Source organism: Terrapene carolina, unplaced genomic scaffold, assembly GCF_002925995.2.
Source record: "Terrapene carolina triunguis isolate 2854851 unplaced genomic scaffold, T_m_triunguis-2.0 Scaffold629, whole genome shotgun sequence".
Lineage (NCBI taxonomy): Eukaryota > Metazoa > Chordata > Testudines > Emydidae > Terrapene > Terrapene triunguis.
This window is the reverse complement of record NW_020664980.1, coordinates 12,016,836-12,031,249: the sequence shown is the minus strand read 5'-3', so window position 1 is coordinate 12,031,249 and position 14,414 is coordinate 12,016,836. Positions and strand designations below refer to the sequence as shown.

At 38.5% G+C, this 14,414-nt stretch overlaps 2 protein-coding genes across 3 annotated transcripts in view; one reads left to right on the top strand and one right to left on the bottom strand.

Annotated features, from left to right (window-relative positions):
* Positions 1 to 10,280, top strand: part of MAPK9 (mitogen-activated protein kinase 9) — a 61,672-nt gene extending 51,392 nt beyond the window's left edge. Inside the window, exons 13-14 of one of the 2 annotated variants that reach the window (XR_002908223.3) lie at positions 7,430 to 7,761; positions 8,227 to 10,280. The gene's annotated coding sequence lies outside the window, so the exon portion shown is untranslated. Of the gene's footprint in view, positions 1 to 7,429 lie in introns of both variants that reach the window. The other variant, XR_002908222.3, reaches the window with a different exon arrangement.
* A 106-nt stretch (positions 10,281 to 10,386) lies between these two features.
* LOC112108107 (rho GTPase-activating protein 24-like) lies at positions 10,387 to 12,837 on the bottom strand. Its single transcript, XM_024202095.1, has 2 exons — positions 12,323 to 12,837; positions 10,387 to 10,799 (listed from the first exon to the last, which is right to left on the bottom strand). Exons 1-2 carry the CDS (start codon positions 12,688 to 12,690, stop codon positions 10,547 to 10,549), a joined length of 621 nt encoding a protein of 206 aa, XP_024057863.1. The 5' UTR covers positions 12,691 to 12,837; the 3' UTR covers positions 10,387 to 10,546.
* Positions 12,838 to 14,414: the final 1,577 nt, after the last annotated feature.

The window sequence follows — 14,414 nt, the reverse complement described above, 5'->3', positions numbered from 1 at the left end:
CAAAGAACTTTGAAATAATAGGATGAAATGTGCAAAATGATGCAACCTCCCATTAAGGTTCCCTAAGAGTTTCCCACTGTACCTGAGGCATAAAGGGCTGAAATCTCTATAGCAGTTTATTGCATGTCACAATACTGCTGCAGAGCAAATACAGTTAAGCTACCTTAGTAATAAAATAAATGATTTATTAATAAGATTTTGTCTGCCAGTCTTGGTCTGATCCTGTTCGTAAAAGTTCTTGCTGGATATTTCGAGATCCATGATTAACTTCTGGGAATGACCTCCAGGACTTGTCATTTTTCAAGATTATACAAAATCTTTGTTTAGCTTTAAGTAAATAAGCTAAAGTCTTCTCTGTTGTAACTGTTGTCATTCAGGAGCAACTTACCCCACTAGGTTTAGTCTGTTTGGCATGCCTCAACTGCATGTGTATAGTGGTCATCCTGTATTCTACTCATAATTGTCATAATTTTTTACATTATTATAAAAAGAATCATTTGAACTAGTAAGGGAGGTTTTTCTAATTTATAGTCTAGTCTTAAAAATGTACTCCTGGAATAAAAAGCAGTTGAGTTTAAGTGACCATGTTTTCCCATAATCTTTATTATAGTAAAAGATTGATCGGATTTTTAACATTTGTTTTTAACAGAAGCAGCTTCTTGAAACTTCAGTTGTGACTGCAGAACTATAACTTTCTTGTTAACATGCATGAAAAATATAAAGTCTGCATATTATAAGTTGGATTTCAGTATGAAAAGAAACAGTTGTCTCGACTTTCAAGAAGTTGGATGTGCAGCTGTGTTCACAAAAATGGATGCAGAACAGTATGCCTACTTCTGTGTATACTTGCACACACAAATTGGATATTTACATGTAGAAAATAGGCATGCACTTCATGCAGATTTTGAGCATACAGTTGCAGTCCTGACTATTTGCAAATTAAGCTGTGTCCAATTTACAAAATTGATTTTGCTGACACACAAGAACCCCATCTCTGATGTGAAAACTGACACTCATGTGTAATCTTGACAATAGTTTAGAAATGAACTATTCAGTCATTGCAATAGGATAATTTTTCTTTCAGGTGCAGATCATATATATCAGGGATCGGCAATCTTTGGCACGTGGTCCATTAAGGAAATGCGCTGGCGGGCCGCAGCTCCCACTGGCCGTGGTCCGCCGTTCCAGGCCAATGGGGGCTGAGGGAAGCGGCATGGGCCGAGGGATGTGCTGGCCACTGCTTCCCACAGCCCCCATTGGCCTGGAATGGCGAACCGCAGCCAGTGGGAGCTGCAATCGGCCAAACTTGCGGATGCTGCAAGTAAACAAACCGTCCTAGCCCGCCAGCAGATTTCCCTGACGGGCCGCGTGCCAAAGGTTGCCGATTCCTGATATATATGAAGTGATACAGTTGACCAGTTTTCTGCGCTTTGTGTTTAGCATTTATAAATATTTGTTTTTTAAGTGTGTGTGTGTGTGTGTGTGTGTGTGTGTGTGTAAGTAAAAACAACCCAATTGATTCTATAAACATGAATGTTGACTTTCTGTATGACAAACTCTACATAGGTTAACACTGCTTCACGCACACAGACTTACGAAATGTTTAAAAATAAGTGATTAAACTTAGTTACAGTTCTTATACTTAACTGCTCACTTGAAAGGAGAAGGGGATAATGGTTAATATTCAGATAATTATATTTAAACATCACTTTAATTATGTAAACACTGAGTAACTGAATGGCATTGCAGAAATGGAGTGTGTTTTAAAAAGTTGATTTAATTTTATTTGTGCTCATATCACTTTCCCTCAAAAACATGACTAAACTAAGAAATCAACCATTTTGAAAGCTGAGTGAGAAGTCTATACAATGTGCTTTGAGGAAATACTTTGATATGAAAGATTTTCATTTTGTTAGGCTTAAAAAAAACCACTATGTCAAAATAAGGTTTGTCTGCACAGATCACATAAAATATACCAGTCTAACCACTGGAAATGCAAGCCTTTGAAGTTTGTTGTATCTTATTTCTGGTAAGGATTTAAACTTCTTTATCAAAGAGTACAAGCTAGATAAACTCAGACTCAACTAGAAATTGTTGACTAGTTGGTTGTGAAGATATGAAAACCTGTTAGGGACCAGATTGTTTTTGGGGTGGTGGTGTTTTAAATCCTAAGAGCATGTGGGTGGGTATTCAAAATGATGTAGAAAATATGATTCCTCCTTCAATTTATTAATATTTTTTGAAGGAAAGCTTTTAGATGGACCTCTACCTAATACTAAATCAGTTTCCTTTTTGGATCTGGTTTTACTTGACTCTTGTCATAAACTTATGATTTTAGAAATAGGATGGGATTTAGAACTTCAAAATACAACTTATATGTCCATTGTCCAAGAGTGGAGTGAGTGACCCATTTCAATACGGCAGAAGTGCACTGTACTGATTTGGCATGCATTGTAAATTCCTAGAAAATTCCTCAGGTGCTCAAGTGCAGACAAATCTTTACTGAACTTAATACCCAAGTTGGCAGATAGGTTCAGTCTCGCAGCAATATAGTTTGTATGGGGTGTTTCATTTGAATTGTGAAACTTAGAGTGGAAGTACTTTTAAGTGAAGAAACACTGAGCAGCCTTTGTCTGTAAATGCTACTTATATATAAAATTGATTCTATCAGGGCTTGATGCTAAACTTAGTGATACTGGGTACTTGGATCCAGATTCCTTCCTGGGATGTGCACTGTGTGGCTCCCATTTTAAGTTAATGTGTTGTGTGCACTTGCATCCAAATGCAGAATTTGGACTTAAATTATGTTCCTATGGCTGATTCCCTGATGTTGGTTAGTTTCATTACTTCTCCATGAATGTCCTTGAGTTCGTTTGATATTGGGGGTATGGCAGAAGTAAATATATTCTGGTTCATTATCTTATATATATTATTTTAAATTGTCCATCATGTAAGTTATAGTGATGTTCTAAATATGCAATATTACACAAATCTATCAAATCAAACTTATTCTTATGCCCACTTATGCATGCTGCAAACCTCTTGAGCTAAATTATGTTAATGTTTTAAGTAAGCAATCTTTTCTCTTAATATTTGTATTAGAGGTAAGTGGAGAGGCAGGCAACTAACCTTTGTATTTGTGTTCTCTAAAATGACAATATTTATTTTTGTAACTATAATTCTGCTTGTGGATTTCAATCCCACAAACTTGCTGTGTTGATGTATAATCAGAACAAATATATTGGAAAAAAATCAAATACAAAATCAAAACAGAAGATTCTCTTTTGGGCTCTGTTACTGAATATATGGTAAATTAGTTTGGTCCCAAAATTAAAAAGCAGAATATTGAAGATGTATTTAATATTTAAGATTTTACTCTGTTGTGCTGCTGCTTAATTTTTGAAAAGGTGCTTGCAGTTTTGCACAACAAAAAACCGTTTTGATTGCAGTGTTGAAGCACTTTAGGATTCTTCTAAACACCATCTTCACCTTCTGTTTTTATATTGTTTTGCATGTTAAAACTGTGTTGCAAATCTTGATGTTCCTCTTTGTGATCCTGTAGTTAAGGTTGAATCAGCATCATACTTTAAACATAAACCTATTTTCAGAGATTTAAAAATTTGGGTTTACTTTTTTTTTAATAGGCTAAAACTTAATGCACTCTAAAATGTCAGTTAGAAGCATCATTTCCCCATATCTAAAATGGTTTGATTAGCAGCATGGTTGCCTGGCCACTGATTATATAGATATTATAGTTTCTTGGTTATAATAGCAGGATCAGCTAAGAACATTAGGTCCTTTATTGAAACCAGAGTCTATTAATGCATGCTATGCTTCAGAGGAGAGCTGTTGTTTTATGGTAATGTCCATACACCCTAATCAGGATTGAGGCTTTATTGCACTAGGTGCTGCACAAACACACACGCAGGCATAGTCCCTGCTCCAAAGAAATTATTCTGTGGCACTGATCCTTCCAGTGTGGAACGGGGCTTAGAGTATCATCAGCCAGGAACAGTAATCAGCTTGAGCCTTATTTTTTGTTCTCACGTACCCTGCTAAAGGCATAATAGCTGAAACATTGATGGTAATATTTATCGCTCTCCATGTTTATGAAAATGAAGCTAAAATTTTAGAGCTTTATAATAGCACACTGCATGTGCTCACTGCTATCTTCTAAGGAAAAAATTGGTAACTTAAAGGTCAAATGTGTGCAATATTTTTGTAAATTTCAGATGCTTGATTGGTGCTAATTTTTTAAATGAAATTGGCAGATTAGCAATGTGGTTGTCACTTTTGATATATATATTTTTTCAAACGGCTGGCAGCTTAAACTTTAAACTGACTAATGTGCATGTTCAGCTTTTTGAAATAAAATTCAGAAAAATTCTTACAGTACTTTACATTTCCATGATAGGTTAATGCCTCTTTGGAGCCATTAGTTTATTGGGTGAATAAAAAACTTCTAAAAACAAAACTCTATCAATACATAACTCTTTTTCAAAAGGCCAAAATTATATTACATATTGATAGAGCCAAAAGTGCTGTTCTAGTCTTTCATGTAAGAGATGTGTTTAAATAGAGACAAATAAATGCAAGGTTACTATAATATGATTTGTCCAGTACAATGATGCCTTTCTGGTCTCTAGATTAAATTACAAGGATTTTACTAGTTTCCATCTGAAATTTTGAGCAAAAAAGAAATGTATATCAAATGCAAGTACATTACAGTGATTTAACAGCTTTTAATACAAACTGTCAAGTCCAGGAAATTCAGTCAACAGTGTGACTGAATGAGTTGAAGATGAAATATTAGCCTAAACAGAATTTCCTGGATTTTCCTGATTTCAGTCACAAGCATCATGTGTTTATATTTATGAAATGGTTTGTGTTTGCTTAGTTTTAGCAGGTGTAATTTTTATGAGAATGTTCTGTATAAGGTATTTATGATATGGATATGGATATGATAACATTTGCCTAATCACATTTTGAAACGTCTGTTCTCTAAGAATTTTTTCAAAAGTCTTTATTTGTGTTCACTCCCACCAAAATGTGTATGTTATAGGTTCTTCCTATGGGTTAACCAATTATCACAAAAAATAGCATCAAGCCCTAATACATATCTTGTTCAGAGTTTATGGCCTTTATTTTAGTTACAGTATGGTATGTGATTTCAGAAGAGATGTGCTTTTAAGTCTAACGGTATAGATATATAAAGTGGCCTATTCTGCCTAATAAACTTGGCTTTGATTGCCATATTTCATTCTTGATGCTTGTGCAATAGGGAAATGTTCTGTGTAATGGCAGTGGCTATTTTGTCTCATGCTGGATTTTGATTTCAAGAAGATTAAAAGATATTTTTTACGGACAGCAGTCATTCCTTGTTTTCAGACCGATTTCAAGGAAGCTAGAATTTTCATAAGGAATGTTGTCAATAGCTAACTCTGACGTGCTAGCTATAGCCTCATCTAAAATTTAGTTTCCTGAGTTTTTTTTTCCAAAAGTCTTATTTTAGAACATCAATACTAAAACCACTGTAAAATTTCAAATAAATATGTGAACTTAAAGTCTGTGAGAAGCCTGTTTCATTTACTGCAGCAGTGTTATCTTTTTGTCTTCAGTTTTCTTGCTTTGAAGTTACACATTTACTCTAGGGTGTTGCACTAGAAAAATATACACTTCCAGTCATTTTGTAAGATAAAAATTCAGTTATTGTAAATTTCAGTTAACCAGTGGTTCTTAAAATGCAAAAATTAATAGTGTGAAACTCCAGTGAATGAGATATTTTAAAAAACTGCTTATAACTGTTTTCTCATGATTCGCTGGAACAGCCTGACATAGTAAGAGCAATTGGATATTATTACCAGATGGAAAATATACAGTGAGAGACAGATTGTAGTTAGTTACTCCTGGGGGAATTCTGCACCAAAAAAAAATGCAAAATTCTGTGCCAAAAAATGCAAAATTCTGCATATTTTATTTGTCAGAAGAATGCAATATAATTTTGGTAATTTATTTAATCTACCATACAGGGGAAAAAAATCACAAGAACTGTTCAGCAGTTCCTAAACACATTAAAGTTAAGTTACCAATACCCTGCATTCCAGTTACAATCCTGGATTTTCATTTAAATTACATTACTTTTATTTTGGTGTTCTGTAAAGTTGAATGTCGTTTTAAATTGCTCAGACTTTCACACATGAAAGTCATAAAGTTTTGCTAATCATTGTCCTGCATTTTTTTTTAAATGGATAAGTAAAATAGATCCTGAGCTGTAATCTAACCCCATTGTGCCTCTCTGGCATAGGAAAAAAAGCGAGAAAGCACATAGACCTTCCTAGCTGAGGATTCTGTTACTGTCATTTACAATAAGGCTCCTTTGCACCACTCTGGCAAGGTAAAGGAGCCTTAATTGACTAAGAATGGGAACAATTAACTAACAATGGGAGCATTAGCAGCCTGCCAGCTTTGTTGTTAGATTTCTGCTCTGCCTCAGGGACAGAGCCCGTTTTACACAGCCTTACGCCTCCAAGCCCAGGAGTCATGTCTCTCACTTGCTCATACACAGGCATGTGCCCAGCCCCACCCCTTTAACATCTCTCCAGGGATGCACACACGCCCCCTCCCCCCCACCCCCCCCAGATGATCTGCTCTCTGCTGCCGGTTGCTCCCAGCAGACGTTCTCCGGCTGCGGGGGAAGGGGTGTGTGTTCCAAACAGATTTCTTTGCTTCCCCATTTTTTTTGCAGGGGAGCCAAGAAATCTGCGGAAGGTATGGATTCTGCGCCCCCGCAGAATTCCTCCAGGAATATTGTAGTGCTGAGTAATCGGGTACTATTGACAGCATTGTCTGCACAGTCCTGTACTTAGAAAAATCCAAACCTTGGTACTATTCTGTTTAACTCCCCTCACAGTTTATAGATTTAAAAAACTGTTGCTTGCTTACAAAAAATTTCAGATGATTCTCTTTTGACCATCTGACTAAAAAGTGAGCTCCTGTTTTGGTCTGTTTAATTGCATGAGAGAGCCATACAGCTGCTTTCAAAAACTTTACTCAACCACAATTATCTGCGCATGTAATTGTTCGTTTTGCACTGTCAACCTTGTAAAAGGTAGGGGAAAAGATTTTGTGGCTGACCTGGTAAGTTTTTGTGATAATTTTGCAAAGCTGTTATACACTGCAGTATAAGAAGGAAGGTTAAAATCCAGTATTGCTGCTACTGTCATGCTACTGAAGGTCTTGCTACTTTTTCTTGAGTTCCCTGATGTTAAATGAAGGATTAACGTAGCCACTTCTCTGGATGGATGGTTGTAGTTGGTTGTCTTGTCCAAACTAGAGTTTGAGTTTTATATAAAGAACTGAAATGCCTTACCAGATTGTGTGTCAATCTCTCTTGATTGGAAAAAAAATTAGTTTTTTCTCCTCTCTACAGGGTACTGCTTGCAACTATCTGGCTGAAGCGTTGGGAGAGCCAGATCCTTAGACCACCTGATATTTGATGGCAGGATATTTTTCAGGTTGCTGGTTCAGCTGCAGAAAGACATCTTGTTGCATGAACCAGAACAGAATAGAAGAAGATAGAGCAGCCTGGCTGTGTTTGCATGGGGCATTTTACAAAGTATACTGAAATACGTTCCTTGTCTTACGTCTTGCCTTGTCTGTTCCCCTCAAGTTCTTTGGAGACAGCGGTTCAGGTATAGAAGAGCGTGGAGAGAGGTGAAAACAAGATAGGAAGGATTCTTGAGGAAAGTGGGACTTCAGGAGGTAATGAGGCATTTGTTACACAAATGATCCAACCAAAGGAGCTGCATGTTGGAAGGTGCAAAACTGAGGGTGGGAGGAGAGGAAGAGTGAATTGGTTGGAGTAGAGCCCAGTTCAAAAATTCAGCCAGTTGTGCTATTCTATAAAGCCTTGAAATGAGTGTGAAATTACTTAATTTGCGATGGTAAAAGACTAGAAACCATGGATAGTATTTAAGAAGGATATTGGGTGATGTGGTCGGAGAGACTAGAGAGTGTGTGGAGTGGACTGGATAACATACACCTTACTCACAAGTAAGGGTCTGTAAAACCTTGCTTCAGTGATTTAACAGTTTTGAGCACTGAGTGAAACAGCCTGCTTCACTCGGTGTACATATCAATGGATCATATAGAATGAGGCAGTGTTACAATCCGATGTTCTGCATTGGCACCTCATTCCTGATCTCAAACTTGTTCTTTCCTTTTCAGAGAACTAAGGTTTATTTACAGGACTGAGGCTTCATGAACTGGCCCAGGTTCAAAGACCGCCCAGACGATAGCTCATGCTCCGTCTCCAATGGAAAATGTTCCACAACCTTTCTTTTATTAAGAATATTTTTACTGGCACAGTCTCTCCCTTATGCCTTTATGAAGCGTGATGACAACACAGACTTCCTTATTCAGTGCATATATTATCAAATCATATAACATGAGGCAATACTTCTATGGAGTGCTGACTCATTCCATCTGCGCCTTCACAAATCATCCGGCATGTGCACCTATACATTAAAATAAAATTTGATCCAATGTACAGATACACAAAGTAAGGCTCCGGGATTTGTTTGTTTTTTGCCCTTATGACATGGTCAAGTCAAACCTGATTTTTTTTTTTTCCCCCACTGTACCACCAAATATACACACATGGGGCTAATGTCCCTGTCAGATCTCAAGCTTCTACTGCCTCTAGCTGAAGTACAAGAGAAGCTTTTAACTAAGGCCTGGTCTACACTTTGGGGCTAAGTTGCCCTAAGTTACGCAATTCCCGCTACGTCACTAGCTTAGGTCGACTTATTGCGGTGTCTACACCATGCTGGGTCAACGGGAGAAACTCTCCCATTGACTTACCTTACGCTTCTCTTTCCGGTGGAATACCAGAGTTGACGGGAGAATGATCTGCGGTCGATTTAGCGGGTCTTCACTAGACCCGCTAAATCGACCCCCAGTGGATCAATCACTGCAGCATCGATCCCCAGTAAGTGTAGAGATATACCCCTAAGTCACACTTCTCTTTTTCTTCCTCTTCACATGGGAGAAGTGTACCTTTTCACTCCCAAACTGATGCACTGTATATGCTCAGGCTTTCAGAAATGTGTGCCCTTGGACTGAAGAACACACCGAAAATTTCAGCTTGAGAAGTAAGTTTTTGAGAAAGTTAGAAACTAAGACACTATATAATGGAAATTCTTGTGGCCTTTAACTACAGACATCACCATACACTGGGCATGTAACTGGGAATGTAGGTCCCAATTCAGCAAAGCAGGTAGGTACATGCTGTAAATTTAGCACATGAATAATCCCAATTCTATTCAGCAAAACACTGAAGTGTGATTTAAAATTAAGTGCTTTGTTGAATACAGACCATAATGAGCAATTGGGGATTTGGTCGTCTTAAAATACTTATTTGTCCATCAAAAATCTTTTTCCCATTGATTTGATCTGAACATGACATATATCACTTGAGAACTCATTATCTGAAAAATATCAAAGTAGCCTTAGTTTCTTTCCAAATAGGGTAGCTGGGGACCAACTAGATTTTTTTTTTTTTTTTAAATCAGGGAGGGTTTTTTTACATAATTCATATGGGTAAGTTTCCTTTAAAAATATTGTCAGTGGTAAGTGATGTTCAAAAAGGGGAATTTTCTTTCTGTATACTCCTTATTTTTTTGGCAAAAACCAGCTGGAATTTTACTTTCTTTCATTCTGAACAGAGAAAAACAATTGTCATACTGGTACTGAGGAGGAGGAGGAAAAATGCAACTAGCCGTAGGCACTGAAATGTGACTTGGAAATATGTCCCCCGGTTTTTATAAAAAAATGTCACTCAATTTTGTATTCTTCATGCCTTTTAGTATGAACTGGCAAACAGTGACCATAATTACATAATTTATTGATTGTATCCAATCATAACACAGGCCATCAGTTATCCCAGTGTTCAGCATATAAATTATGTTGTTTATTGTTCTGGTTTTGCTTCAGGAAAATGCAAGTTTTTAAACTCTCCTGTGACATGCATTTGAATTGACCTTGGTTGCTCATTAATTGGTGTTGATTCTAGTGACTGGAGAAACTATATTGGTAATTTAGAAGTACAACTGTAATAAGGCTATTTGGTTAGTTACTTTGTGGATGGGGAAATGGACAGACTGAAATATAATCATTTCTGCTTCGCACAGGTTCAAATAAAGATTTTTTTTCTTCCACTGAGTGCTGAGGTGACTTTTATTAGTGTACTGTTCTCATTGCAGTTTTTGGATTGTCTTGAACAAATACAAGATTTTTATGTGAGCGGGCAAAAAAATGATATTGTTTAACATATAACTTTCAAAATGTGATATACATTGTTGAAAATGAATAGTAGGCATTGCTAACTTGGTTTATTAAATACTGCTATTTTATTCCCTATTTGTATTAAAAGTTTAACGAAGATTAGTTTGTACTATTAAGCTTATTTTGCGGTTAGGAATCTAATTTCTGCATTTAAATGACAGTAACCATTTAATCAAATATCAACTCTTTTTTGCAAACTGGTCTAGTTAATTGATTTAAAAACTTTGAACAGTTTTCGCTCTGTCTTCTTCACATCATTTGTTAATTCCCCAAAGGTATCAAAAAACTCTTCCATTTCCCTCTGGAGCATTTCATTTCTTCTTTCTGCATCTTCCCGTGCCCTCTCTGCATTTCGCATTTTAATCTCCACCAGACTATACCACTTCCGTTGCTGACCCAGTTTTGAATGCAGACCCTTAATCTCCGATTGCAGCTCTTTGTTCCGCTGCTCCAGGCTGTTTGAAAGATAGACATTACAATTTATAGGGCTCTTTTTCCTGTCTCTGTTTCATGAGAAACCTAAATTTTTAAAAACCATTTGGTTTTAAGCATGTGATACTATAAATAGAAGTGTGTAGAGAGGCACTTGTTATCCCCAAAGCAAACTATGTTAGGTCCCCCTTCAACATGTTGCTGATGCATTTCTCTCCCATCATCTTCATGATTTGTCCAGTTTCTGCAGCTCAGTGAGTTAATGTACCAAACCTGCTTACAAAATTGTCTTTCGTTTTCAAAGGTAAAGGCAATTCTCCATTTTATACTCATGCTGGTATACCTTGTATTGCAGTGTAAAAAGCAATTTTGTACATTTCCTGCACAAATACCCAGATGCTTTGACTTAGGTTGTGTGCAATTCCTCTAATATTAAGAGTTATGGAAGAGGGGGACTATAAGTCAGTGTATAGTCTTCTCTTAGAACCTATATGCGGACCCACTCCCACAAACAAACAGTTGGATTTTACATCAGATTTCAGTGGAATCTCACAAGTGTTCAGGATCCTTGCACGTCCCTCTGTATCTAATGCTGAAAAAATTAACAGCTATCAAAATCATTAACCCCTTTGAAAGTGGGACTATCCTATGAAACTCAGAAACTTCCAACAAATCTTCAATATCAGGCAGGTTGCACTTCCTCTCCTTTATTTTGAGGGCAAATTTAAATATCCCCATTTAAAAGTCACTAAAATAATTATTTCAAGGTATATCATCGTTTAACTAAATATTCCATTTGGATAATTTATCTGAAATTTTATAGCTAACTAATTAGTGATTGCATCTGTTTAGAAGATCTGGGTATTTTTTGTATAATAAACAGGTGGCATTGTTCAGCTGACTGAGCACAGACTTAGGAGCTGCTGCATTCTTGTTCTAGGTCTACCTTTGACTCACTAAGCGGCCTAAGGTAGGTTACTTTCCCTATTCAATTTCCTGATACAAAAAATGAGGATCGTACTTGCCAACCTCCCCACTGAGCTGTTGCAAAGAATTTTCCTTTAAACTTTGTAAATCGCTGTGTCAGTGCTTAGTATTATGATAGTTCATATTCTGGTTTATTTCCCCCCAACCCCAAACCGACCCCCCAAAGTACTGCTCTTCATGCTGACTGAAAGTGTGTGTGTGGGGGGGAGGGGGGAGGGAAATTCCACAGTAGACTACAGATTTTTATTTATTTATTTTTTAAATCTTCGTTCTCCCAAGAAATTTTAAATGCTTTGACATTTTCCAGCCAGCTCAAATGATACTGGCTTCTATTAATTTTAAATAAATGACATTAGCCTAAACCCTGTAACATGAGTCAAAACTGGTCTCTTGTAAATACTGGACAGTGAGAAACATTCACTTTGAAATGTGAAAAAACATTATTGCAATAGTGTCCAAGGACCCCAGTTGGGGATCTCTGCCTCTTGGCAGTAGGCACAGTACACACAAACATCACAAAGTCCCTGCCCCAGAAAGCTCATAGTCTAAGATTCCTTACCTTGTAATTTTAGCTTCATACTCTGCCTTCTGCCTGGACGTCTGCTTCTTTAGGCTGACAAGATGGTGTTGCACTGAAGTTGAATTTGCTGAGAAGTCATTGGCAGTAGGAGATGCTTCACTGCTGTTGTCTCTTGGGCCATGTCCCAAGTTTTCCTGTAGCCCCAAAACATTGGAAGTGACTGTGTTAGTTTCTTGGGACTCTTCTGGGCAGGTAGACCTGGTTAAATATCTTGAAGTCGGGTTTTCTTCAAACATAATTTCGCATAGGGAGCCTGTCCTGGATCCCTGACCAGTATTGCTCGTTCCCTGCTGGCTTTGCAAAAGTATCCGTTCCGTTTTGTTATAGAAGAGCTTGTTTTCATGCATTTGCCTCACCCTGGACTGTGAAACTTTTCTTCCTCGCCACAGCTGTTTGAAGCTTTTCAAATACTTGGAAATTGTCCATTTTGTTGGAGCCTGGATCTTGTTTCAGTCTCTGATTTTGTTTTTGATACGGAATGGGTGACGCCTCAAGTTGGTGTGCCAGTCCACTGTGCGCATGGCCTCATTGCGCTGGCTTGTTCTTATCCCCAGGAGACACCGCCTCTTTTGTGTACCCGCCATCTTTTCTGTGTAGTTTGAATGACATCTGTGGGTGGCACATTTCATAGCTGTCTGAATTACTAGTTGCATTCTTCTCTGATAAATTTTCTGCCGTGGTAATCTTGGCTGTCAGTAACCTGGGGCGGAAGGGGATATCTGCTCTGTATTCTACAAATACAAGGCTCCCTATGTTCCATGTTTCACAGATTATGGAAGAGGCATGTTAAATCTGTTTTGGGTGCACTGTGTCTAGCCAGCCTGGCGTGAGAAAAATTGCATGAATGGAAAACAGCTTGCTGCGTTTTATCACTGACATCAACTGTTGCACATTTTAAAGGAAGCAGAGGGTAATGGTTAAAGTAAAGCTATTCCGTCTCTCTTCAGCGCTGTTGTATCAAGGACAAGAACTCTGAGGTCAAGGAAGCGTAGGGCTCTTTTTATCTACTTACACTTCAGCTCCGGTTGGAAAAATTAACTAACATGAATACATTTTAAATAGACATTTATTTTTTTAACTGCCTCTTTTCAGAGGATACTCAAGTAAGTAAAGTACAGCTTCATTTTACGGATAACCAGAAATAACTCAAGTACAGGAAACTAAATAGGGGGAAAAAGCTTGTAATTACAGTTAAAATACACTTAACTTTAAAACTAAAGCAATTTAATAATAATTTGGAGAGCCTTTCCCTCAGCCATTTGGTACAAGGAACAAGGTGAGGTTTGAATAGAGGGCAAAATTAGCAATGTAAATACCAATACAAATAAACTATAAGAAATTGGCAGAAAATTTAGCTGGCCCAACTACCATATTATTTATTTTTTGTATGTTTTCTTCCAGCGTTATCACATATCCATGCTGAGTCCCTCTTTCTGATGTACTTACTATCTTTTCTGTTAACCTGACTCAGAGTTTGTATTTAAAATAACAAACAAAAAACCCTCTGAAAATGATTCACACAAAATAAAAGCTACTCCACATATGCTTTAAAAGTATCTCTTGAGCCCGGTGCTTTCATGAGTAGGGTTACCATACGTCCGGATTTTCCCAGACATGTCCGGCTTTTTGGGCCTCAAATCCCCGTCCGGGAGGAAATCCCCAAAAGCTGGACATGTCCGGGAAAATAGGGAGGGAGGGGTCGTGGGGTTTGGGTCTGGGCCGGAGCCGCTGGGGCCGGCGGTGCTCAGCCAGGGGCCGGAGCCGCTGGGGCCGGCGGTGCTCGGCCGGGGCCGCTGGGGCTGCCAGGGCCAGGGCGGGCCGGAGCCGCTCGGCCGGAACCAGGGCCAGTGCCCCAGGGCCCGAGCCGAGCCGGGCGGGAGACGCCGGGGCCAGAGCCTCTTGGCCTGGGCCGGCCGGCCACCAGAGGGAGCCGCTCGGCTGGGGGGGCCGGACTGGGCTGCCCCAGCCCCAGCTTACCTGCTGCCTCCCTGTTTCAGGCTTCCTGCGAACATTTGATTCGCGGAAAGCAGGGGAGGGGGAGGAGCAGGAGGGCGGAGCATTCAGGGGAGGG